Here is a 27,913-nt window from a genome sequence, read left to right as displayed (position 1 = left end):
ATTAAGTTTGTAACCAGAAGTACTACTGTACTTTGCTGTATAGCCGAGCTAAGTATGAGGATCATTCATGCTGAATTTTGGGTAGAACAGATAAGAAATGACTTATTCTGAACAAGTTGATGGAGTTGAGCTAGGGAGATGTCTAGCATGTGCTGTTAGCCACAATTTGTGTAACATGGCTGTAATTTTTATTTTAAAAGCATTTTTGTGGCCAGTGTTATTCAGACAGATCAGGTGTCATGTCAGCCTTGAAATTTCTACAATTTAGGTAAGCCAAGACAGTCCACTGAGTGAAAGAAGACAAGAAACCACAGACAAATAAAATAAATAGTTTAAGGGGTACACAGAGAATATCCCTCTGTGAGGTGAACAGCAGCTGGATTTCTGTTTAAACAACATATGAAGGTGCATGAGAATATTCACGGTGGGGTGAGGAGAGTCTTACAGCACACTCTTAGCCATATCGACTCAGAAGTTAGTCCTATTGAATTCAATGGGGCATTCTTCCAGTTAATTGCAGCCTTAGAGGGCACCTGTGTTTAATAATAATTTTATTATTTAAAACCCTGCCCATCTGGCTGAGTTTACCCAGCTACTCTGGGTGGCTTACAATGTATCTAAAAAACATAATAAAACCATCAATCCTTAAAAACTTCCCTAAACAGGGGTGCCTTCAGATGTCTTATTAAAGTCAGATAGTTGTTTAATAAGAAGCTAGTTAGTTGCTGAATTTCCTTTTTTCTGCTGCAACTTTTAAGGCCAATCTTGCCATTTGACCTGGTTGGCCTTCTCCTCCTGTGCCTTTAATGACCACACAATGTGCAGTGGCTGGGGTGATTATAGGGCATGGGAACCAACATGAGCACCTGCTCATGTTACCCAATGAACTGGCTGTTATAAGCAGTAAAGCAGCAGCCCACAAAAGTTTGCCAGCCCATTAAGGGCACAGGAGTCTAGTTAGGGAAAAAGCTGGCAACCTTTGTTTCTAACCTTATTTCACTTAAATAGTCACCTAATGGGTATAAGTTGTTTGTGGATTGCTAAGTGGTATGTAATTTCTTCCTTTATTTGCTTATAATATGTAAAAAGCTCTACAGCCAGAGACACCCAGGAGAGTGTCCAGTAGCAAGCTCTTTTTAGACTAAAGTGTTTAAAGAAATATCAGATATTCTTAAGGAACCTTTTCAGTTTCCTCCATGAATAGTATTCCTTTATTTGAGGATACAAATGATGGCATTAAATCTAAAGACTTGTTGACCTTTTATTTGGTAGATGCACAAAAATGGAAAATGCTGTCCAATCTTCATGTTTCTTCTTGGTTACGTAACGCTTGGAACACCGCATTTCTAGAAAAGAACTTGGCATATTAGAGCTATAAATGTAATAGCAAAACTGGACTCCTTCCAAATACTTTGATGGAATTTTGTTTCCTATGTCAGTGCAGAACAATTACAGCAAATTACAAATGTACAAATTACACCTGTCGCCTTGTATGCATGGACAAGGCGATACTGTGAAAATCCTGGCATCACCTTCTGTCCTTATTTGATATGTACTGGATCTCCTTTCTTGCTATTTTACATTATGTACTCTACTTCCTTTACTCTTATATTGAGATTTCTGTTATTTTTACTGGATTTTCCAAAAATGTTACTTAAAAAACAACTCTCAGTCGCAGCAATTAAAAGACAGTCCTTGCTTACAGGCTTGTAAACTAAAAGATATAATGCATAAGGGGGGGGGAAGGACAGTGAGGAAAGAGTGAAAAAAGCAAACAAAGAAACCAATTTTTAAAGTTAATTGTAGTTGGCATCAGCATCTGTCTGTCTCAAGATGCAATGAATTGCATCTCTGGTGGTGAAGTCAAACCACTGTGTTAGCAGCACTGATGTGATCTTCCTTTAAGTGCAAGCCTGGGCAGTGTGTGGAGGTCCTGGGCTGGTTAACTTGTTGTCTGTGGAATGTAATTTATTAAATTTGTATACTGTCCTTCAGCTGTAGCTGTTGGGCAGTTCACAACATAAAAATACAAGACCATTGACTTAGTGTTGTGTTAATCAGGCCACTGAAGCAAAAGCATATATAATGGGGACTGGAATGAATGCTCTCTGCAGACTGAAAATCATTTTTACCTATGCAGAATAGCAGTCATAGGGAGCCCACTGCTCCTGCTGTAGCCCAGCCACCCCCCGCCCACCCCCAGTGCTATTTGCTTTAGGGGAGAGTTCCCATTTAGCACCAATATGGGTTTTCTTCCCACTGTAAACAGTAACTACAGGAGCAGAGGTTACAGCCCCCAGTTGCTATTTACTTAAATAAAAACCCAACCTCACCATTAATTATGTAAACAATTATTATATATAGCTTTAACTTAAGTACTGATATTTCAGTTCTTGAATTTTGTTACAGCTCAAACACACTTTTAGTTGCTGTGCCTACTCAAAATAAACTGGCAAAGCAAATTGTTGCAAGAGCCACCAGCAGCATAACATTTCATCCCATTGTAAGTCACCCCAAAAAAAGAAAAGCTCAGCAACCAGGTGACAAATTCTGAAATCCAAGTGGCTGAATACAGGTGAGCACAACGTAGTTTTATTGAAACGTGTTTACAAGGAGTGGACAGAACAGGCCACGTATTTATAAGAATGCAAGGATAAAGAATTCAAGCTGCCATGAAACGATATTTAACAGACATTTTAGCAGCTGTACACAAGGAAGCTTTTAATGTGGCACAGAGAGGTACCTCCAAAGAATAGATGAACTGTACATGTAAGTAAGGCATCTTTTACAAATGCTCTTTTACATGAAGAAATAAATGCAAGCAGTATTTCAACTGTTTATACACCTTAAAGTAAAAGAAGATCAAGCAAGAACTCTCACTTGTGCTTGGGGTGGGGGAGGGTGAAGCAAGGAGGGGCGTAGAAAAACTGGGTGGTCTTAGAAGGGTATTTCCTCTAAGTCAGAAGAGGTTCCAGCTTTGCCGAGGGATCACTGAGGAAGAACTGTGAAATGCGGCAGTCAGTTCTTGTCTTAGCTCTCTCAGCAGAGGCACTGTAGACTCGCCTTTTGCGTTTAGAATTCTTTCAAAGAATTTACTCCACAAGTCACTGCCAGCAGACCTAAAACCAAAGGAAAGCAATTTTCATTCAGAATGTCATACACATGGATGCTTGAGGATTCTTGCTTATATGTCAATCTCTCAATTTTCACTGAAAAGGGTATTTTGAGTCCATAGTTAAGAGTAGATAAAATTATTAAATTTCTAGCCTACAACTTTTAACACAAATTTTAGAATATAATTTACAGTAATACTGTAAACTGTACACTGACTGGATGTGGCAGATTTGAAATTTACTACAGATCACCTAGGACTAAAAACCAGCTAGTTGCCAGTAACTAATACAGAGCTACAAACTGAAAAACTTGCGCACTCTTTACTGTTTGCTTCATTATGCCATATTGCTTCATTCAGTTTGTTTACCCAAAGGGCAGGCCCAGTTGAAGACAAATAACTCCAAGGAGGTATATATTCACTGCAGCTCTTGCCTCTTGCAATGCACCTTTTACCTGTTAACCAACTTTTTTAAAAAAAAGTGTACTGGTTGTACAAGAACCATACTGTAATAATTTTCGCTGGCTAAAAAAGGCAACACCACATTTGCATTCACATGCTTCATTAATTCAAGATATGTACTCAGAGTAGTGCAACAGAATTCAGACTTGCTTAAAAGATATGCACATTGTGTCATAGAATTTGAACTTTAAGTCTGGTTGCTAATATTCGGCCACGTTTCAAAAGCAATAGTCTATATATATACACAGCTCTTTAGAAAGTTAGTTCTTGCTTTAATGCTACAGGCATGCAGAGATCTCCTTTCTAATTTCATAGATAGTATATGCCAAGTATTGACCATCCCCCTTTAAAATGGAAAATATAGTTGTGCTTAATTCAACAATCTAAACTCTTTTGCACGGAATGCAATTTGGCAAATATTAGTTGATATTTGATCACTCGATTTTGTCAGCCTACAGCTTTCTGCTTAAACAGCAGCACTGGAAATCTTGGAGGACATGGTAACATTCAGCATAAACCTTTGCACAAGGAATCAAATTCTGCATGTGAGAGTTCTGTGACACTTCAAGTAGGAATGGGAAACCTATGAGTGCGCCAGAAGTGTTGGGCTACAACCCTCATCATCCCTGATCATTGGTCATCCTGGCTGGGGTTGATGTCCAACAGCATCTGGAAGGTTACAGCTTCCTCACCCCTGACCTACCAGCTCTCAAGAAAAACCTCATCCAAGAACCAGGAATGAAACAAGTTGAAACAAAAAGCATAACAACACCAGCAGCTGCAAACCCCATGTAGTGCAAATGTGTTTAGTATCTGTATTTTAGAGAACCAGGCTTGCCTAGACAGAGTGTTAAGTGTTAACTGAAACACCTTAGTCAGTTTTGCCTATCTGGAAATCTTCTATCTACGTAATTTAAGATTCAATTTAAGAACAGGAACAAGGAGTTCCTGCATACATACACAAACACTTTTGGCAAAGGCACCTCTTTTTCTACAATATTCTGAACCTTCCAATCAATGTAAGAAAGCGCCGAATATACTGCTCCTTGCAAACCCATCACACCCACACCATGAGCCAGCTCCATGAAGAACGGCTGCTGATGTAAAACTATCTATATTAAGCCCATCTATAAAAGCAGATGGCTATAAAAAGGCAGCTTTGTTCCAACTCTTTAGAACACATAAAGTGCAACAGATTTTCTTCTGCATTGGAACAGACTTAAACAGGAATTGCCAGGATGGCTGACAGCAAAAAGGAAAGGCGGCAATTTGCATCACACAACCATCTATATACCCCCTTGATTCTACTTATGTAGGGGATTAACAGCAAAGTATAATAAAGAGTAACAGCAAAATATAATAAACAGCAAAATATAATAAAGAGGATAAGTTGATTGGTAAACACTGCACAGCAGACCACTCTCTTGGGCAGCCTTCACCATTCGGATGCCCTATGGATGTTCTGCACTGCAATTCCCATCAGAGTCAGCCAGCCCAGTCTAAAATGTTAACATTCCTCCTTCAGAGAAAAGATTGGTGTACTACAGATCTAAAACACATATCATTCCATGTCTGAGATAAGTCAGCAGGTGCAAGGTCAGCCAAGTCAGTTTACTATGTCAATGGCCCAGTGCCATCTTTATAAGTAAGGCAAGCCAGTGAGTGCTGTCTATGAGTCGGAGTCTGTGTTATGTCTTGAATTGCTGGAGCAAATAAATATTTCCTACTTGCATATAGATGTATCTGCAAAGCCTACGAACTGAAGCTTGATCTTCTGTACTTTGTTAACAGTTTTGGACCTTAAGCTATCTCTATGTGGTGACTAGAACTGGGGACAACTTCCACCTCGGGGGTATCTCACCTAAGATCTCCAACACATCATCCCTGACCATTGGCCATATTGGCTGAGGCTAAAGGAGTCAGAATATATCATCTGGAGGGCCACATCCCTCATCCCTGGGTATAGGGCATTGGGAAACAGAGAAGCAATGGTATCACAGCTGATGATGTCTGGCCTCTGACACCTCGGCTTCCAAGCTAAAGATGTTGGCCTTTCCTGACCCAGAATGGTGTGGTTATAAATTTGCTCCAGAAAATCAAACATTAAACTGGCTTGAAATTCAGTTGCACAGCTACATTGGTATCCCTTCTCCTCCCTCAAGACCTGTTAGCATCCCTCACCACTTTACAATATAAATAGTTGGGGAATAGGGATCTCCTAACAACTCTCAGCACCCTTAACCACACTTCCCAGTGTTCTTTGGGGAAGCCATTGCTGTTTAAAGTGGTATATTACTTTAACTATACAGTGCAGATGGAGCCTGCAATTTGCTCTGTTCATCAACTGATCAATACATGTAGTCCTAACTCAAACATGCACATACCATTAGCTGGCAGACGTTATCACTTCTACAACTATGAATCAGAACCAGTCAATAGAGTAGATAGAACTAATAGTCTAATAGAGGAGAGAGAACTAATAGTCTAATACTTACTGAGATAAGTCTCTCATAGTTTTCCAGTGGCCTTTCTCCTGATAAACTTTCATGGGCTCCCCAAACAATATTAGATGTATTGTGTCTGCAATGCCAAGCAAGTCCACCTAAAGTCACAACATCATTAGTCAGATTTGGTATTGGCCTCCCCTGCAGTTTTAACACCCATCATCATTTAAGTTGCACAGTAAAACAATTTGAAAACTACTCCAGAAATACCATTATCAGCTTCTATGATATGTCATCATGGGGTCTTCCAGTAAGTGATGCAAGAATTATTTTTTTTTAGAAAACAATTCTTTCAAATTAAATATAAAAAAGCAAATAGTGGCAATTAGCTGCACATGGGAATAAAACAACAGGAGACGTAGGCTGCCACCTTCTTTCAGCCAATAGAAGAAATGAAGACTGAGATGAAAGGGGTGTTCCCATATCAGAAAGTCTTGCATGGTTTGTGTGAACAGCTCCACAAATCCAGACTACATGCCATCTACATAAAAGGTCAGCACATCTGATTTTTCATAATGGCCAAGGGCTATCAGTAATATTTTTTCTACAGCTACATGTATTCACCTGGTGAGGAAGTGATTTTTCATCAAGAATCTGTTTCCCGTTCTGGGTCTGAGCTATTGGAAAACTTTTTAGTGAATTCACTGCTGGCTGCAGCTGAAGGTCTAAGCTGTGGGAGAAATCCACTATTTTCAGAGCGCTGGTGGTCTCTGCAACAGCATTCGGATTGCAAATTCTGAGGAAAGATGTGTGGACACAAGTTTGTTGAATGCTCCATTGCACTTGCACTTCACTATGCTGCTAACTCCCTCTAGTGTTTGTATTAAGAACTGGTACTAAAAAGAGTTTACACTAACAGCAAATTATTCTATTATAATTCTATTCTCAGTATAGAATTACTGTGGATGAAAAAAACGTTTCTGCTCCTTCTCCTTCTGTCCCCTTATTTGCCTCGCAAAATCTTCTCCAGAGGTTTGGGAGAAGGAGTTGAAGGAAGAAGTCCCATTGCATTAGTGCAAGTACACTTAACCAACATTAGCTTTTTCCCTATAAGAACACATCATTACAGACTGTAGAATAATCAGAATCTCACCCTCTGTTGGCATCAACCAGTATAGGACCATTTCTGCTACAATTCCTACGTTTGAAAGCCAACATCCCCAGGGTACTTGTAGAAGTAAGCGCATAGTATAGCTACATATTTATGATCAAGACCATCAAAGGCTACTGAAAGATTCAGCCAGGTCAACAAGCAGCTTAGAAGCCTCAAAGAAAGGTAGGACAAAAATAGAATCAACAAAGCTTTAACTTACTAGCAACAACTTTCTAAATTATGATACTGTAATGATACAGTATATTAATAATAAATACTCTGCATATTCTATTAACTCACAGCACTAGTACAAAACAAACATCCGACATTTAAAATTCCAGCCATCTGAACACCTTCTCCTCCCACCCACCCCGATCCAAATGACTTGTATCAATTCAGGATTAATTTTAGAAAGCACAAAGCCCAAGGCTGGGGTCACTGGAAAGGAGCAGCCAACCTGTCTCCCAAGAATAGTGTCCTTGGATGCAAATTTCCATGGACTATCTCCACTCTGTGTAATTTCTCCACCACTTCTAGAAGATTGTTGACAATCCACATTACTGCTTCTTGGGGCAGGGTATGAATCATATCCTGAGAAGGAAAGAGCAACATAATCTATTACAGTACTATGCCATCATGGTCCAAGCAGGTACATTTGATCATAGGTGGGAACCTATTGGGCTTGAAGAGGGTGATTTTGTCAAAACGTAGAAAATAGCAAGCATAATGTGTATTATAAGGACTCAGAATTGGCTTCCCCTTACTCAACCAAGTGATCACACTGATAAAACAAGTCTCTTGTACTTTTCTGCATTTATATGACCAAGACTCTGGATAGATCATTTAAACAGAAACATGTACTTTAAACCATTTACCACAAGTTATACTGGAAGCGTTTGAGTTCATGCACAAGCATCAGCATTCTACTAGGTGGGGGCAGAGGGATCTGCATTATTAACTATATGACTCGGGCACCACTCAACACTGTAGCAGTGTACTTTGGTACAATTGGGGTTACGGTCATACTCTAGATCAGGGGTAGGCAACCTAAGGCCCTTGGGCAGGATGCGGCCCAATCGCCTTCTCAATCCAGCCCACGGACAGTCCGGGAATCAGCATGTTTTTACATGAGTAGAATGTGTCCTTTTATTTAAAATGCATCTCTGGGTTATTTGTGGGGCATAGGAATTTGTTCATCCCCCCCCCCAAAAAAAATATAGTCCGGCCCACCACATGGTCTGAGGGACGGTGGACCGGCCCACGGCTGAAAAAGGTTGCTGACCCCTGCTCTAGATAACAAGCATGGAAAATCTCAGAGTGCCAGAAAACAAGGCCAAGAAGATGCATATATCACCTGCACCTTAGGATTGATTCTCACATGCAAGTCCTGCTTGGCTTTTTCCTGCACTGTATTGTTTGAAGATGCAAACTGTAAACTCAGGGATTTATTTATGTGGCACCATCCAAGTTGCACATCATACTTGATGCAAATAATGAGGTGACTTTCTGCCCAACCACAGCAGACTTACACTTTAAACAAAGGCAAATGGGAGGTGACAGGAAACGGGGAAGGAATTGGAGGCAGGGATAAACAGAAGACTACTGTATGCTGTTACTGCAGTTCCTCCAGCTTAGTTATGGTAGGGATATGGGGGACTCCTATAACCACTTGGTGGGGAAAACTAGAGAAGATGGCTTCCAGCTCTGTCTATGCACTGTCTAGTTCATAGTAAACGTTTCTTCACATGGTTGTGTCTATTCTCACATGGCCACATGGAGAAGGATAAGTGGAACCAACATTTTCAGACTCATTTTCAATATGCACCTCAACTCTGCCCATCATACTAGGGTTATCCACACTGACCTGGACAGTAAAATCATTTATCCCCTTGTGCAGAGTCACACAGCCATTGTGGTATAAGAAACAAGAGCAGTTTGCATTAAAGCTCTGATCAAACTCAGTGCCTAGACGCTCTTGGAGTTGCAGCGTGATATAGAAGTCCCATGGCAGAGGTTCTGAATACACCTAAACAGAAGGAAAATAAAAATACCTATAGTTGAAACTGCACAGTTGACCTAAATGATTGTTCACACGGAATCCAGATGACTTCTGTGCTGGATGGCAGCCTCTATGCAGCATATTATAATCCTGAGCTGACATGACAGGCCTCACAGCATAACTAGGAAGCCCATTTTTATACTGTCATCTCACCCAACGACATCCATGCTTACAATGTGCTCTAGAATTACTGCCAATACAACTTATATTGGATAACACAGCACAGCTCCACCAAAGCAGTTTGGAAGAGATGTGAATGCAAAGTGGCCCATCCCAACCTAAACATCTTACAGGGAAGTTATAAAGGACCTGAAGAAGTGTGCTTGGACACAAAAGCTCATACCAATAACAAACTTAGTTGGTCTCTAAGGTGCTACTGGAAGGAATTTTTTTTTATTTTGTTCTGAATTAGAATGTTCCCCTTCGTGAAGATGCAAGAATACGGTAAACAAAAAGAGAAATCAAAACATGAGGACTCCTCATTAAAACTTGCAATCTTCATCGAGACTCTCACCCAGCTGAATGAAAAGTAAAGTTATGTTATACTGCTTATTTAAATTGAACTGCTAAAAGCTGTTTTCCACACACCCCACTACCAATAATGTCTGGAACAAGCAAGCCTTCAACAGCATGATAGAGCCCATTCAGAATATTAAATATAAGATTATAACTAGTAAAAACAGCACATGGCAGAAATAGTATATCATTTAAACATTATAAAACTCCAAGAAGTCAAGAAAAAAAGAAAAGGAACCAAACACATTAACCATAGGTGATCAAGGATAAGACCTTCTCCACTATAAAACTTGTGTTGTTGAAGTCCCTTCCCAATAAAACTTCAACTGGTATGAAGTCTCAGTTATGGACACCAGGTTAATACAGTTTTATTCTCACATGCTATTAGCTGAACTGAACTTACGATTTTTTATAACTGCTGCTCTTTGGATAGGCTATGCCCTTACATTTCAAAGTTGGTTTTATGGTGCCTTTCTGCTTTTATGCTGTTGTAAATTTAAGATACTTTATAATATCAACACAGCAACATTTTATTGTGTATTTTTGTTCCTAATTTGGGAGCTACCTTGGAGATTTCAACAAATTGAAATATGGGGTATCTAGCTCTTCAGAACAGAAATAAGTGGGCCCCAACGCAAGTCAAGCAAAAATATGAAGGGGTTTGATAAAGGAGTAGTGAAGATACTGTGGAGTTGGGTGAACTATAAGGAGGACACTTATATACCTTTATTAAAACTGTATTTGAGTCTTCATCTGCACAGCTGGTTGCTACAGCAGAAAACAGCTTGTCACCTTCACTGATCAGATGCTCCTGAGTGATAGAGTATTTCACACCCCCTGTTGAAACAGCATTTTAAGACTGAAGTAATCATGACCACCACATGTTGAAAACAATCTCTGGAGAGAACATTCTACAATATAGATAATTAAAATTTAAGAAAGCTGATTTCTGTTGCCTTTAATGTTTTCAAACCTGAAGTGTGAATCATAGATAAGATCATCCACCCCTTTCTACAAATTTGCAAATAACATGTTTTTCAATCACTGCCTCACAATGGACAGGAGTCAACTAATGAGTCCCACCAGCAGAAGCACTGTGCAAGGACTTCCACTTGCACAATGTGGCTCCCCCCCCCCAAAAAAAAAGGCTTTGGGGAGGGGAAGGAACCTACAGAACTGCATGTGGAGATGGGGGGGGCGTTACATGTGGCAAGCCAAAATACTTTCCCTGACGTCAATTGTCTTACCATGACATCAAATTCCTGCCCAGAATTGACAGGTGCTGTCATATATTATTTAATTAATCCGGACAGCTACAGCTCGCTTTGCTTATCTACTATGTATTTTGGAAAATGGCCCAAGTGTTCTCTATGCCTTTGGATACCTCTTAAGATATTGTAACCAAACTTTGCATTTTGGTTCAAAGAGCAGGCTTCACCTTTCAAAACTGTACTAGTTTTGGTATTTCTTAGAATTTCTGAGCAATGCCAAGTACAAGGCTGCTAGTGTTACATAACAAAATACTAGTTCAAGCAAATAAGTAATCCATTCAAGATACCACAAGCTAGGCTTAAGAAATACCGTATTTTTCGCTCCATAAGACACACTTTTTTCCTCCTAAAAAGTCAGGAAAAATGTCTTATGGAGCAAATGTGTGGTCAATCGCTGGCTCCCTTTCTGGCCCTGCCCCCTTGCCCAGGCCTCCATTGTTGAATGTTCTGCAGATGGAGGCTGTTTGTTTCCCCAGCGACATGTGACTGGCTGATTAGATTATCTGTCTGGAAACTGTAGAAACGGCTCCCTTTTCTTTCCTAAAGAAGCTACAGAACTGTGAGTTGAACCCCATAAAAACAGGATTTTTTCCCCTTTGCAAAAGAAGCTGCACAACTGTGAGCCGATCCCCCCAAAAATAGGGCTTTCCCCCTTTCCTCCTCTAAAAACTAAGTGTGTCTTATGGAGCGAAAAATAAAGTATTCATAATACTACAAAGTTTACTGACAACTATTCTTCCACACAGCAGCATTATGAGACCAAGCAAGGTGAACTAGGTGGGGAAATAAAGCATACTGGTTTGAGAGCTTGTGTGTGCGCATTTTTTATATTTCAAATAAAAAGAAATCAGAAACATCATATGCAAACTAGGCTACAGGTTTTAGGCTGCTCAGAATAATTCTAGCATAACAAAAAATCTAATTATCTTTACCAATACAAATTTCTTTTCCTAGCTCCATCCAAGGCATAGGCTGAGCCTCCAATTTAAAGTCAGGAGACTTTGTCAACAAGTCTGGAAGGGGTTGCAACAGTTGTTTGCGCTGCTCGGCATTCCACAGCCTGTCAGGAGAGTAATCTAAAACAGGCAAACAAGCAAAACTATCAGTTACAAGTTACAACTACTGATAAGGACTGCATGGGCATCTCTCCCCATTGAAGATATTAATATTTCTTTTATTTCCTAATACATTCTCAAAATTCAATCATTCAAGCAATTTAAACATTTTTGTTCTAGAATCAGTTCTGCTTTTTCTGCCTTAACACTTAAGATCACTTCTCTTTTAACCTCTGCTTACACTACTAGCTTTAGCTGATTTTTCACTGTCATTTGATAAAAATACTTATTGTGCCATCGGTCATTTATAAAGGTAAAGGTAAAAAAAGTAAAGGACCCCTGACGGTTAAGTCCAGCCAAAGGTGACTATGGGTACGCTGCTCATCTCAATTTTCAAGCCAAGGGAGCCGGCATTTGTCCACAGACAGCTTTCCAGGTCATGTGGCCAGCATGACTAAACCACTTCTGCCGCAACAGAACACCGTGATGGAAGCCAGATAGCACGGAAACACCATTTACCTTCCTACCACAATGGTACCTATTTATCTACTTGCACTGGTATGCTTTTGAACTGCTAGGATGGCAGAAAGCTGGGACAGAGCAACAGGAGCTCACCCCACTGGGTGGATTTGAACTGCTGACCTTCCGATCGACAACCCCAAGAGGCTCAGTGGCTTAGACCACAGCACCACCCACTCCCCATGGTCATTTATAAAGAACCTGGAGGAAGAAAGCAAGTCATCAGCAGCATACTCACTAGAGCCATTTTCAACATCACTGACAAGTTCATCAGTTGAGGTATGACCCAACTCCAGCTTCTCTGGGATTTGTTGAAATTTAATGGTGGATATATGTGTAGGGGAACATGTAGACACTGAAGATGCTGAAGAAATGGTATCTTCCTGACTTGCCTCCATAATTGGGCTATACATAATTGGGGAAAGATATTAAGATTTGCATCTGACAGATTTATTCATACTCCCTTGACAATTCATAATGCAACAGTTTAAGATCCTATCCCTTTAATGAAAAGAAGTTTCAAAATCATCATATAAAGCAGAGATGTCCAACAGGTCGATCGGGATTGACTGGTCGATCCCCAGGAGGTTGCAATCGATCGCGGGCTCATTTTCCTTTGCTTTTGCCTAAGAGCACCTGGCCCCGGCCCCTCTCCCCTGCCTGGAGTTTCTCCTGATATCTGTAACGGAAGATGGAGTTTTTGCTGCGAGGCAAAACACTTTCACAGTGCTGTTTTGGTGAGCAACTAATCCCATTCCCCCTTAAAGGTTTTCCCCCCAAACAGAACCCCAACTAAATGGGCATTAAAAAAGTCAACAACTTTTACCGGAACCCCCAAAAAACAGGGGTGGATCACTGTCAGATTTTAATTCTGAAAGTAGACCGCAGTACCTCGGGAGTTGGCCACCCCTGATATAAAGCATAAATAGAAATGAACTAGTTCAATTTTTAAAGAAAATATTAACAGGTGCTTCAATATTCATACCAAATTGTCCAACTTGAAACCTGTTCAGAAGCTATTTCACCCCAGGATTCTGCACAGGATTATTTTGGGAGTGGGCCTCAAGATTGTGCACTCATCACCCATGCTCCTTACCACATTTTTGATACAAACCTGGAGGTGAAATAGCATCAAAGCAGATTGAGTTTTCAGTATCATGAATCCGTTAAAGCTTTCAAAATTCTCACAGGACCCACAGAAAATGAAGTTGTTTTTGGAAAAGAATCAGAGAAAAAGGCATTACAGGCAAAAAAAATTAGATGTGTAATGAGAGCAAAATAGTAAGCAATATCTTAGTATATAGGAAGAATGTCTCCATGCTGCAGCTTGCATGGTTGCCAGTAGGCAAAGAAGGCCACTGAAAAATTTGAGCCACCATGGAACACTGAATCATGCAGTTCCTAGTATATGAAGGCAAGGCAGACATGTGTCCCACCCTAGATAAAACCACATGAAGCCCACTGAATCCTCTTCAGGTACCTCAGCTTCTTCGTAGAGAGGGCCTCAGCGTATTGATTTTCACTAAGAATTGTCTGCTGGCTCAGAGATATAGGCTTAGATTCTGGATGTTCTTCCTTTGGTTTGTCTTCAAGCTTGTCATCAAGCTGATTTCTCTGTTCTGTTGTCCCATGGAAAGGGGTTGATGCCAGGTGGGCAGCTCTAACAAAGTCACAGGTGTCTTCAGGATTAGGGCAAAGGGTTTTGTTCTTATACGAGCTTGTGACAATTGCATCTTCATTCAACGGTTCAATTCCATTGAGTTCAGCCTAGAGAGAAACACATAATAGCCCACCACCAAAAGGTATTTTTTGTTTTCAGAAATTTTGTCCCAAAAAAAAAAATCTACCTGCTGAACAGCATGCAGGTACATCTATGGTAAGAATTTACTTCTGCACCACTTTGCTCATTACCCAGGTAAGAGACCACCTTCTAAATGAAACATGAAACCAGGGAAATTAATTCAAGTCCAGCATCCAGAAGGGACCCAAATTTAGAGCAGCTATGCAGTAGGGCAGACCTCAACTTAACATGGTTATTCTAGCTGAATCACCAGTTATGAAAGTCTGCCACAAGGGGCATCAGTACAAGGGTTTTATAGGCAACACACAAACAGCTAAACATTTGAAGATTCTTAAAACAAACATCCTTAGGATGGAGTCTGAATTCGGTCACCCATATGTCTTAAGTCAGGGAGTATCAATTTTGGATTTCTCAGGGGACATGCTCTTCTCAGATACTAGTCCTGAAAGCCAGAAGGAATTACGCTAGACTGTGGGTAGGCAAACTAAGACCCGGGAGCCAGATTTGGCCCAATCGCCTTCTAAATCCGGCCCGCGGACGGTCCAGGAATCAGTGTGTTTTTACATGAGTAGAATGTGTGCTTTTATTTAATTTGTGGGGCATAGGAATTTGTTCATTCCCCCCCTCAAAAAAATATAGTCTGGCCCCCCCATAAGGTTTGAGGAACAGTGGACCGGCCTCCTGCTGAAAAGGTTTGCTGACCCCTGCACTAGACAAACCAGCCCCTTCACAAAGTCAACAGCAGCAGCTTCAAGAAATAAGAGCTTTACCTTGGGAATGGCTAGGCTACTGAAATCAGAACATTATTATTAAAGTGTGGAAACAGAATTATCTTTAAAACTGTTGAAATTTATCTCTCACACTTATACTCTCATAGGGTTGCTGGAGGCCAGACAAAATTGGTTTAGTGGTCTGACCCAGCTCAGAGTTGTCCCACCCCACCCCCCGCAAGTCTACACTGGTGTGAAACTGATTTAACACAACAGATCCTTCACACATGATGGGTGACATATATTTAAAGGTAAGCAGTGCATACATATGTACACTTTGGTCAATGTGTGAAGTGGTCCTTAGTGACAAGATGCCACAAGTGTTCATGTGTATGCCTTCATTTAAGAAGTAACAGGATATTCTACATAGATCTCAGTGACTCTAAGCCATGAAAAACTTACAAATTTTTCAGGGGATATATTTTCCTTGGCAGTTATACTTTCTGAAGGTTTGCGAACAGCAAGAACTTGTCTGGAACGTACCACTGGAGGGCCAGCAGAAAGACTAAAGGAAAAAACAAATATATGAACAGGTTGACTTCGAATGTCAATTCATTCCATTCAAGAATTCCACCACTTGCATTCATTTTCTTCTGGGTTACAGGATTACAAACATACTGTACAAATACAGCTCTACACATAGATTTTAAAAAAACTTATAGGTGGTATAACCCGTATTTTAATAAACTGGTTTTTGTTTATTTGTTTGTCCCCCCCCCATTAGGTTTTATTGTAATTTCATTGGTGTTAGCCGCCCTGAGCCTGGCTCTGGCCGGGGAGGGTGGGGTATAAATAAAATATTATTATTATTAAAGCATAAAGAAAGATCAATGAATTTTCTTGATCATGAAATTGATCCCAACATAGAATGCTTTTAAAACAAATTGAGATCACTCTGTCTCCTGCTGAGAAATTAGTTACACACAGTTACCTGGTACTCGCATTTTCTGATGCAGATTCCTCAACAAATATAGAAAATGTCAAAGGATTCACTGCAGAAGGAATCTCAAAATCTGTGGAGAGGAGAGCCAATAGATTTTAAAAGCTGTTTGGAGTTATTTGAGAATATACTTTTTACTGAACACATTGCAAAGGTGCAGTGCAATCAGCCAGTTCCAGTAGCCCATCTTCACATCAGCTGACCATCTAGCTCACCAGCAAGTTTCACTATGACAGTGAGGATGAAAACCTTTAGCAGGAGGCACATGGTATCCACTAAAGAAGTTCTCAAAGCAACACGTGTGTGAAGGAATGCAACTGTTTCAGCCATTTTAAATTCTGTTTGTTGTAAAAGGTTTAGAGCTTTCTGTGCAGGAAGAAGTTCTTCCTATGACACTGACACACAAAAGGAAAATGGCAAGTCTAGCAACTAAAAGGGGGAGAATAAGGAAAGGTAGTTGGGGGAAATGAACACACATAGAATCTACTGTCCTGATTGGTGAAAAGGTTGCAAGACTTAGACAGAGTAACATGATGAACTCAGACTAGATGTTCTCTTGGCCTAACATACGTCACATGCTTACACTTTTGCGGATCTCACAGTTGCTAGGAATAGATTTTAAAAGAAACAAAATAGGTTTTGTTTTTAAAACTGTAAATTCTACACTTCTGTTAAATAATTTAGATAAACATGCTAGCTCCTACAGTTAATCTACAAAATGCATTTGAGCTAAGGGAGACTCCCTCTTGTCAAATGAGGAACCAATTTTATCATTTCAGGTATTTGCACTCATTTTCATCTGAGGAAAACAAGCTGTTCTACTGTGACCAGCAACTTTCAAGTTTTCATTTTTGCTTGCTGCTTTGTTTTTGTGAGGGTGAGGATGGATCAAAGCAAAGTAAAGCAGGAAGGAACAATACTGGAAAGAAAAGATGGGTTGCTGACTTCTGTGAGTCCAGGGCCCTATGGGAAGCCTTCCAGAGTCGCACCCCAAAGCGGTAGGCCCAGAGTCAAAGAGCAAGCAAGGCTTCAACAATTATTAAGTATCAGTAATTAGTCAAATATTGGTCACCCAAAAGAGATTAAGCATAAGTAGACATAGGGATCAAGTGACAGGGGGGGACTGAGAAGTAGGGGGAAATGAGAAAGAAAGATTAGAGGCAGTCTCAGATTCTATTCCATCAGGGTAAAGAAAAACCTCAAAAACAAGTAGGCAGACACACACTGCCCATTGCCCCCTCCTGCTGCTCCTCAAATGATTAAAATTAGCCTCAGTCATTTAACAGAGTGTGCATACTGCTTAATTGTAACTAAAACCTCTAAGTGGTTTTATTGAACACATAGGAGGAAAGTCAAGAGACTTCCTTCAGGCAGGAGCCTATGAACAAAACTTACCACTAGAACTTGATTTCTCGTGTGGAACATTTCCAACCAGATCAAGATTGCTAAAAAGAAAGCATTGGATTAAAAAAAAATACAGGGCACCGTTCAGATCACAATATAGACAATATAGTAAGCCACCCCACACCACTCTGAAACATATTTTGAACTGGCATATCATTTAAATATCTGACAATTTAAAAACAGAATTTTCTTTTCTCCAGAGCCAACTCCCACCTTACCTTTTCAATGAAAAAACATCTGAATGGCATTCTTCAACAAATGCTTCATCATCCGCCAGAGAGAGCTGTCTTTCCTTTAAAGGATCTTTCAGAATCTCAGCCTCTGCCTTGTCAGAAGGCACACCTGCAGGCTCCTGCTCCACTACTTGCTGAAATAGTTGAAGAGAACAATCTGCTCACAAACCATACTCCAAATTACGTCCCATATGCTCTAGAAAGGCCACTGCACACAAATAGCCTACCAGAAATTAAGGTGGGATATTACCTTATCATTTCCTTGATGCTCTCTCCAAATCTTCTCCAACTCCTCAATCTTCCTTTGTAACTCAGCTTTTTTCTGTGCTAAGGCCTGTAGTTCCTCTGTATGAAAGAAGGTAATAAATCGCCACATATTCTCCACAATAGAAGCACAGCTAGAAAGACCACGTATAGTCCCAACCCTTTTCCCAGGTTGCCCTGTTGTAGACTTGGGGTGGGAAAGGGACTGCACATCTGAAGCACAAGGCTCCCACCAAAAGAAAAGAAAATGGACGCTAGTCCCATGTCAAGTTTATTTCCTACCACCTGCAACATGCAGTGGAACTCTGTTGTTGACTAAGTTGAAATACATTTCTCAGAGGAGAGGGAAACTGAACTGAAGGCTGCAATGATCCTACACAAACAAGGTTGCTGAACAAATAAATACCGTAAGGCATTTACACATTGAGTATTCTAGAGTAAAGAGAAAGGGGGAACATACTTTGTTCTTCCTTGACTAACTCAGCTTCCATCTCTGTTTTTTTGTTTAGAAAGAGGATTGCCCCAAGGCAGAGACTTACACAGAAGGGCTTACTAGCAGACAAGGCAGGACACTACAGTACACTCTGCCCAGCTTAGAAAAATAATCTACAGGACGAGAATTCTTTGAAGAAATAGAGTATTTGATGATGAAAGCATTTCCTTGACTTGTAACATGATCCAAAAGTGTTTTCAACCGATTTCTTTCTAAGAAACTAGCGCAGGCTCTGGAAATCTATACATTTTCTGACTAACATTAAGCAACACTGGAATATTTTCCTGAATTTGCCCATTTCTAATAGATACCATCTCTTCTCTTTTTTGCTTTCTGTCGGTAGATTTCAGCTCTGATCTCCTCCAAGGAAAACTCCTCCACTCCAGCATACACTTTCTCTTTACAATACATTGGCTTTTCTTTCTTCTCCTGGCCATCCTGTTGATGGCTTTGCACACGATGTAGGGGATCCTCCTCCTTTCCAGGCTTCCAAGTGCTTAGTACACAGTTTATGCTAGACTCTATTTTACAAGGAGTCCTAAGGAGGGAAGTATGAAGCAAGAGTGAGGATCGGACCAGGTACTTAAGTGCAAACTATTAGGACGAGCCCTCTATCTAATGGGTATGGGATTATGCAATGGAACAAGTAAACAGGGTTGTAATTTTGGTATTTAAAAATGCCAACTATGTTAACACAAATATCCCTGGGAAGTTACTGTCATGTTCAACAAGCAAATGTTTGAAACCAAAAGGAGGAAATGGTGATATGGTATAGCAACATACTCAACTTCATACGAATCAAATTATAAACTAAAATTTTACTATGTGTTCAGGAGCAATTTAAGGTCAAAATCTGTCTTGGTCATCCTGATAAATGCCCTTCTTCGTGAGAGGGACAGGACAAGTGCAACACTTGCTCTTGCTTGATCTCTCAGCAGCTACTGATACTGTTTGGTCACAGTATCCTCCTGAACTGTCCCTGTGAGCAGAGGGTGGCACTTTGTTTGCGTTTCAGTGTTCTAATTCAGTTAATGGGGATTATGCACCCATGCCGTTGCAGTTGTTATGTGGGATGCTACAGGGTGCTATTATGTCCCCAATGCAATTTAATACCTATTTGAAGCAGCTAGGAACACTCATTAGGAGTATAAGCTATTGACATCCATCGCTTTCTCTGCAACATTTGAATCAGGAGAGGGTGTGACTGTTTTGAACTGGTCCTGGATGCAGTGATGAGCAAGATGCAGACCAGCAAGTTGAAACAGAATTCTGTTAAGAGGAAGACTCTGTGGGCAAGTGGTTCCCAGTTCCAGGCACTCCCTCAGAAATAACAGGGGGGTGTTTGCGGGGTGGTGGTGGTGTTCTAGAACTATCCTTGTCAATGAAAGCCAACGTAACTTCTAGGGAAAGGAACATCAATCAATATAAGTTGCTACACCAACCATGTCCTTTTCTGGACAGGGATAACTTGCCATTGTGATTCAAGCATTGATAACATCACAGTTGGGTAACTGATCCAGGAGCTGTGGCTGATGCAGAATGCTGTGGTCAAGTTGAGATTATACCAGAAGGAATTGCACTGGAAGTCAACTGCCTACTGGGCCATGTTCAAAGTCTTGTTACTAACACATGAGAGCCCTCAACAACTTGGGGTCAGATTACCTATGATACTGCCTGTGCCTTTATAAACCTGTAAACTCATTTATTTCCCCATATGATCATTTAATCATAGCACTCTACAGAGTATCACTGAGTGGGTGTGTTACCCAGGTTCAGGCATTTTTCTGCTATTTGTCCTGCATCCCTTTACCATGCATGAAGCATCATCAGTTGCTTTCGACATCTTGTAAAGACATACTTTTGTCCTGGCCTTCCCTAACCCATAAGATTGAACATTAGTTAATACCGAGTTTGCTTTTATTATACGAAGACATAAAACCTACATTGTTTGTTGTTGTGCAGACTCTTCAACATATGGAGTAAAGCTGGGGACTACAGCAGGGGAGACAGTAGCAGAATCCAAATTGTTCCGAGGACGCTAAAGGGAAAGAAAACCAGTATCAGTATGTTCACATATGACCACACCAGTCTGTCATAGTGGCCTTTTAGATACTTCCATCAGATAAAGGGAACCCTGACCGTTAAGTCCAGTCATGAACGATTCTGGGGTTGCGGCGCTCATCTCGCTTTACCGGCCAAGGGAACCGGCGTTTGCCCGCATACAGCTTCCGGGTCATGTGGCCAGCATGACTAAGCTGCTTCTGGTGAACCAGAGCAGCACACGGAAATGCCATTTACCTCCCCACTGGAGCGGTACCTACCATATTTTTCGCTCTATAACACACACCTGACCATAACACGCACATCGTTTTTAGAGGAGGAAAACAGGGGGGGGGGATTCTGAATGAAACAGTGGATGTATCATTTTTGTGCCTCATGCTGTGGCCACAGACATGTGATCTGATGGTGAGTTTGGGGTAGCCCAATGCAAAAATCCTGAGAATCCCTGTGGATCTGTGCTTTGTAACCATGTTTTTGCACAATTGCAGCCCCAGGCAACAGTGGGTGTGTGATTTTTTTGGTGCAGGCTGTAGCCATGGACATGCTATGTGATCTGATGGTGAATTTGGGGTGACCCAATGCAAAGATCCTGAGGATGCTTTGTAACCATGTTTTAAGTGGGGAGGGAAGGAAAAACACAGAAGGGACAAGGAGCACGAGAGGGGTGTGCAGAGAAGCAGCTGGCTAAGAATGCAGGAGAGGGGTTTAACGGGAGGGAGGAAAGGAAGGCAAAAGTTTTCCCCCACATACCCACCCAATCAGCCCTCTCTCTCTCTCTCCCACCTGCATGTTTTCCGGCTGCCTGCGAGTCCCTAAAATGCTTTCCTGGACACAGCAGCACTGGAGCACGGAGAGGAATTAGAAGGAAGGGCGCGATTCTTTCCTTTCCCCTCTGCTTGCCTGGAGGGGAGGGGATTTGCCTGCTCTTTGTTCCGTTTGAGCAAACAGGAACCAAAACAGAAGAGGGTGGGCAGTAAGACCCTGAGGCAGAATGCAGGAAAGCAACAGCTTCCTCTCATGGAGCTCCCTCCTCCCTGACGCCCGCAATTGGATTTTTGCCGGATTTTTGCCCCTGCGCTCCGGCCAGTCGGCTCCAGGGACCACACATTCACTCAATAACACGCACAGACATTTCCCCTTACTTTTTAGGAGAAAAAATCTGCGTGTTATAGAGAGAAAAGTACGGCATTTATCTACTTGCACTTTGATGTGCTTTCAAACTGCTAGGTTGGCAGGAGCTTCCATCAGATAGCCCTTTACAAAAAAAAGTGTACCATATCAGCCCTGCGAGCATTCCTTAGGAGTACCTAAATATAAAACCTGGGAAGCAATATCACTAGAGACTGAAATTTCTTCTTCATTGGTTCATTATAGCAAGATAAATCAAAGCTAAATACAAGTCAAGAGCCTTTACTGTCCCTGTGTAGAACCCACTACTTCGAAGTTAAAGCCGTGACTTCAACCTTCTGATCCAAGCCGCAAAGTATACCTTGGGTTTTGCCTCCTATAGAACAAATTTCTTTTCCCCACATTTCCTCTTATGCAAAACAATACACAGAACACATTTCTCGTCCAAGGATGAATGGCAAAGCATTTTGGAAAGCGTTTATATATCCCATCTAAGGCCTAGAGAGTGAATAACCAGGAGCTGCAGATTCTCCAGAAGCCCAGGAGGTATCCCACACCCAAGGTTAAAACATCAGATGCTACCTGGTTTATGCATGCTAACCAGCGCTGCATGAAAATGGACTGCAAGATAGATTTAACTACCATGACATTACGACAGGAAAAACTCAGACCAAAAACTTTGAATGGTCTGAAATAGTCAGAGACAGAAGAGCTTTAGTTTTAGACTGAGCCCAAGATTAACATTAAGAAAGCGAAGGTGAATTCCCCACACTCAAAATAAGCATTTACTTTTGAAAGATATTCCTACATAGGCACCCATTATATTCCAACTGTAGTGGGAAGATTCACCCTTTTTCCTTACCCTGCCTGTGTTCCAAGGTCCTGCCTGCAGTTCATTCTCCTTAGCCTTTACTGCTGGCGGTACAACCCATGGCTGTGGTACAAGTGCAGGAACCTCAGCTCTAGGAGCTACAGCTCTGTTCTCATCAAATATGGCAAAGCCTGGGCGATGTGATGCTTGCTGAGATGTATTGTGGAGTCTCTGTTCTTGGCTTGGAACTAGAAGATGACACTGAGGTTAAAGGTAAGTGTTCATTGTTCACATGTGAGACTAATTGTTTCTAACATAGCCAAGCTCCACTTACGCTTCAAAGCATTTCCTACACGGCTGATTGGCGCTTTCACCCTTTTCTTCCCTCTTCCCTTCAGTTCTGCCAGTGTAGCTCTTTGGGGTTCAGAAGCAAGAGCACCCAACTCCTCTTCCCCATCAGCATCTTCTAGATCTTGCAAGGCCTGTCGAGACACACGGGCCTGGAACTGCCTAGACACAGAAGTAGCAAGTTCTTTGCAGTGTCAACGACATTACTAGGGGTTTTGGGGGGGGGTTGCTTTCCGTATTCCCACAGGCCCAGTCTCTCTTGTGATAGGTTACCTGTGATGGGACTCTAGTTTATCTAAAGGCTCAGCTTTGAACTGCAACCCATCCTGGAATATCAAGTCAGCTTTCTGGTAATTCCCTCTTGCCTCAAGTTCCTCGGCCCAAGTGATGTAGAGTTGTGCCAGGGATTTGCCTATCCCTTGGCTGTACATATAGCTATATAGGTCCAGCGGTTCACTACAACAGCCACCCTGCAAAATGCAATAGAAAAGTAAGGCTTTGTTGTATCAAAAGGGGGAGGTACAAATGTCCTTTTTCTAGACTTCATCAACTTGCAATGCTCTGCAGCAATATGGAACAAAACAAAGCACACTTCTAGTCCTTGAGGGTCTCAGAGACATTGGACTATGGGAGAATGAAGTGTTCTTTAAGCTGTTCATTCTTATTCTGTGATAAGCATGATCACCAGGATACTAAACAGTGCTCAGTCTGACCTGTGCTCAACATTCAAACTGGCCCTCATCAAAACATGAGAAGCAATTTTAAATTCAAATCATTAGCCCTTAGTCTTTTCTTTTTTTTGGCTTATTTTTATTTTTTGTAAGCTGCTTAGAGGTTTTATTGTAATCAAGTAGAAATTAATACGGTTATATTTACATATGGTTAAAACAATGTTTCTAAAGCAAGAAACATGCTTAGTTTTTAGATAACTCACACATGACATAGCAAACATCCTTTCCTGGATGGAGAGAGAGGAAGAATGCTTCTTAAGAATCTACTTGGCACCTACAGATTTTTAAGAGATCACCTTATATAGTGTGAGAGTTTCTCCTAAAGGTCCCAAAGAGATCAGAAGCCTGCTTCACAGTAATTAGGAGCAGGGCTTTCAGTGTATCTGCCCCTGTTCTGTAGAGCAGCATTCCTATTGAGATATGGCAGGTGATCACTATCTACTACACTTTCAAGAAACAATTGAAGGCATTTTTATTCTGACAAGCTTCCCCAGTTGATTCAAGAAGTCCCTGCCATGGGCATCTCCTTATTTTCTAATTCATCTGCTGTTATTTTTTGTACTGTTCTTAAGCCATTTGTATTATATTGTGTGCATTGTCTTGAGACATATTTCAAAGGTGATTAACAATCAACAACAAATGTATAATATATATAAACCACCTGCTTAATCAGGGCTCCTTCTCAGTTTATTATTACATGTTATGTTGTTATAAATTATAAATATTACAAATATAATAATATATTTTCCTGCCTTCTTCCCAATCTGGGACTCGGGATAAAAGCGTTTGAATCCACACTAAGTGCTGTTCCAAGTATTTCTGTATTTATTGTTAAGGGTTACATTACCTCTTGAAGAATACTGCAGCATATGTAAAACAGTATTTTTGCACTTGCCATATTTTGTGAAAGTGATATGCAAATAGTTGCTTAGCACCTAGCCTGTCTCATGGCATTGTCATCAGTTTTGAGACGTACGGTTTTGATATTGTAATAGATGCAGTACAAGAGACATGTGCTATTAGTATTAAACTCTTTTGGAAAACTAAGTCCAAACATGATACGGTTGGATGATTCAGAGGAGAGGATCAACTAGGTAAAGGTTAGATTCTCCTCCTCCCCCACCCATGAAATCTAACTTTTTTGCTGTGGCGCGTGTGTGATTTCATCATGGGCAAGAATTAGCCAGTGCAAATGAATGCACACATCCTCCCATAAATGGAGACAGTTCATGTCGAGTGAACTGCCTCAAGAAAACTCATGAAGTACAATAACTTCTGTGATGGAATAAGAAAGTCAATGAAACTTACTGTTGTTCAGTGCATATAGTAACCTACTACAGTCTGACAAGGCTTAGAGCTCAGCAAGCTGGAACAGAATACACATGAGAAAATTCAAATAATATATCTATCACTCACAAATTTAAGCCAGAGACTGAGATAGCGGGGGTCTTGGTAATATCTCTGCTGCTCATTCAGTGCTTTAACAGCTCTCTCCAAAACAGCAGAAAGGTTGCTCTCTTTACCACCTTGAGGAAAGGTTTGTTCTGTCCATTTAATATACCTAGAGATATCAGAACAATTATGAGCACAAGGAAATGACACCTCTATTTGAGAATTGCCCATGTTCTCATTTTATTATTATTATTATTTTTTTATCCATCGATCATCTGAAGATCTCAGGATATAAATACAAAATAAATAAAAACAAGAACAAATAACCCCCCCCACAACAAACCAATAATGCCCCCCTTCACAAAAGCTTACCTGTCCCAGACATCCAGTGGATCATCTCCATTATAAAAGCGAATTTCAGATTCAAATTCCCTGGAATTAAAGTAATCAATACTTAAGTAGCTAGAAATATATATTTACAATTTCTTAGCATAATTTAAAAATTAGCATCAGAGGTTCTTCCTCAATTAAGTCTACTTTTCCTCACTATATACAAAGTATTTGATTAGCAAGATACCACATTTTGGAAAATTCTTTTTCAAAGGTAGTAAAGATTCCAGGTTTATAATAGTGACTAGCTTGTTTGAAATACTATTTTGAGGAGAACAGACAATGTTTTACTTGACTAACTTGTGCCATTTGGATCTCAGGTAGCAGAGCTAGGAAAATTCAGATCAAAAGTCACTGAAAGTTGAAGGAGACAATACTGAACTAGATTGACCAATGGTCTGAATGAATACAAGACAGCTTCTTATAGCTGGCTTATAGTAGCCTATGTAAATATGAGGTTCCTGGATCCAGCGCAGATTCAATTCCTGGAATAGCCAGATCAGCCTGGTAATGGCCCTATGGATCCTTAAGAGAACAAAGGGAGTGACTGTGCCAGAGGGCAAATGGGTGGGCCTCCTTTAACTGTTAGAAAGAAAAAATGCCAGAGTTAGGAATCATGTAAGCCCAAAGCTGGAAGAAAAGCTGCAGGCTGCAAAGGCAGAGAGGTGGCCATGTTTGATTTCTATTTGAATCTAAGGCCACTTAAAAACAAAGACCTTAAAGCAGAGGTTTCCAAAAGGTGTGGCACCCTGGGGTGCCTTGAATGATGATCAGGGGTGCCGTGGGCAACACTGGCCTCCATTCCTCTTTCCTTCCCTCGCTCCTCTGATACACTTTCATGTCTCTGCCTCCCAAAGGCTTGCATGGCTGTTTGTTACAGAAGCCCTGGCTACAAGCTCCTCAGGTGAGTGGTGCCTCTGGGGCTGGCCAGGGGGTGTTGGTTGCCAGGTGCTGAGGTAGCCTCTGAGTAAGCAAGCAAGTGCGTGAGGAAGCCCAGCCAGCCAGTCCGCCAGCCTTTGCTGTTGGGAATGGACAGATAAATGGGAGGCCAGGCAGGCAGGCGCTGCACTGGACTTTCTTGTGCTTAATTGCGCAATGCCTGTCTAGGAGCTGAGTGTCCGGTGCTGAAGGAGAGCCTTTCTGCCATGCAGGCCCAGTAGCACCCGCTGCTGCCAATCGATGTAAGGTGCTGGCCTCACATTCTCCTTTGGCCAGTCTCCGTTGAGCCACTAAGGCTGAGAGCATCCTCTTCCCAGGCCCCTGTGGGGTGGCATGAGGCGGCATTTCTCTTTGGGGCGGGGGGGGGGGCAGCTCAGAGACCAGGGTCAGCAGCCCAGAAGACTCCCAAGGAGAAGGGAGAGGAGAGGGTGGGAGGCTGAGGGAACTGCTGATATAACTGGGCTCCTGAGCCCCACAGGGGTGTCACAGAAAGAATGTAGTTGGTCAAGGGAGCAGTGGACTCAAGAAGGTTGAAAACCTCTGTCTTAATGGATAGAAAGACAAACCATACTATGCTCACCGCTTTTGCTGCTGGATGGCTGTATGGCTGGAAACATCCAGCTGAGCCAGAGCTTCCTGTAGGGTAGCCATCACTCGTCCTTGCCTAAGAGGTTGCACATTCTCCTTGCTCAGCTCCCACTCGCTCCCATCCGAAGACATGGTAAACTGTATTTTATGCACACAAGGCAACAGCGCCTAGGCGCACGACTCCAGGATTACAAACCCTAGTGATAAAGAGAAATGAAAACAATGAGGATATTTGTGTAGAATGATAGCTTGTTGGTATATTTCCTAGCAACCTGACAGTATACGGTTGCAGGCCACCCCAATCTGAGTGGTGCAAGATTCCAGGGGTTCCAGGTGCTTACCCTGGGTTCATGTTTCCTCAGAATGGGGGACAGCAGAGACAGTCTTTAGGATATATGGCTTATTTACACACATATATACAACCTGAGCTTACGATGGAGGGGTTCACAGCATTAACACCCCAGAGGATATTGCTTCTCCCATAGCCACAGCCTTGGATTCCAGCAGTAATCGGGCAGGCTTCCGCCTGCTACCTGCATCTAGCTCACTCTTTCTCACACACAACTCTCCACTGTCTACTTGCGTGTCACAACTGCAAGCAAACAAAAACGTGGGAGGAGAAAGAAGCGTGTAGGTTCTTATGCTCTTGCCATTCCTTTCGCGGGAGCAAACGGGTTAGCAAGAGCCTCGCCCCTCCCTAGCGCCGTATTTGTCCACCGGCTTAAGCGCGCTTAAGAACTGGCTCTCCACGCCAAAAACAGGGAGAAAGCAGAGACTCGCCACCCTTTGGCTTCCCTGCCCCGCAGAAGAAGGAAAAGCAGAGCGACAACCGCTCACCTCAGCCTCTCGCACGGCCTGGGCCCGGGGGGGGGCGGGGAGGCGCCTTCCGAGAGAAGCTGCTTCTCCGGGCTCCAGCTCCGAACTCTCGAGGCTCCTCAGCAAGCCTCTCCTGCGTCCACGTTCAAATATTAACCGCCGCACACGCGCACACCCCTCACGAGACCCCGCTCCGCCTTATTGGCTGCCTCC

The 27,913-nt window shown here is 41.7% G+C and overlaps 1 protein-coding gene across 1 annotated transcript; it reads right to left on the bottom strand.

Annotated features, from left to right (window-relative positions):
* Nucleotides 1–2,570: 2,570 nt before the first annotated feature.
* BUB1B (BUB1 mitotic checkpoint serine/threonine kinase B) lies at nucleotides 2,571–27,875 on the bottom strand. Its single transcript, XM_082242271.1, has 23 exons — nucleotides 27,722–27,875; nucleotides 26,877–27,081; nucleotides 25,340–25,399; nucleotides 24,992–25,136; nucleotides 23,118–23,314; nucleotides 22,831–23,006; nucleotides 22,548–22,744; nucleotides 20,440–20,534; nucleotides 18,808–19,034; nucleotides 17,990–18,084; nucleotides 17,725–17,873; nucleotides 17,498–17,547; nucleotides 16,094–16,175; nucleotides 15,565–15,667; nucleotides 14,072–14,358; nucleotides 12,830–12,996; nucleotides 11,950–12,093; nucleotides 10,471–10,583; nucleotides 9,036–9,197; nucleotides 7,629–7,762; nucleotides 6,643–6,814; nucleotides 6,070–6,176; nucleotides 2,571–3,119 (listed from the first exon to the last, which is right to left on the bottom strand). The coding sequence occupies exons 2-23, from the start codon at nucleotides 27,014–27,016 to the stop codon at nucleotides 2,960–2,962; spliced, it is 3,162 nt and encodes a 1,053-aa protein (XP_082098397.1). The 5' UTR covers nucleotides 27,017–27,081; nucleotides 27,722–27,875; the 3' UTR covers nucleotides 2,571–2,959.
* Between the last annotated feature and the right edge of the window lie 38 nt (nucleotides 27,876–27,913).

This window comes from Podarcis vaucheri, assembly GCF_965113315.1.
Source record: "Podarcis vaucheri genome assembly, chromosome: 1".
In the NCBI taxonomy this organism is placed as follows: domain Eukaryota; kingdom Metazoa; phylum Chordata; class Lepidosauria; order Squamata; family Lacertidae; genus Podarcis; species Podarcis vaucheri.
Note: the sequence above shows the minus strand (reverse complement) of the source record. Positions and strands in the feature narration are given on the sequence as shown.

Excerpts from the sequence above, each read along its gene's own strand:
- BUB1B (XM_082242271.1), bottom strand. The coding sequence starts at position 27,016 with ATGTCTTCGGATGGGAGCGAGTGGGAGCTGAGCAAGGAGAATGTGCAA. Across the intron at positions 19,035-20,439 it reads TCTGCACAACAACAAACAAT|GACTCCTTGTAAAATAGAGT; the intron begins GTAGGTTTTATG and ends TTCCCTCCTTAG. Across the intron at positions 18,085-18,807 it reads AGCAAAAAAGAGAAGAGATG|AGGAACTACAGGCCTTAGCA; the intron begins GTATCTATTAGA and ends TCTTTCATACAG.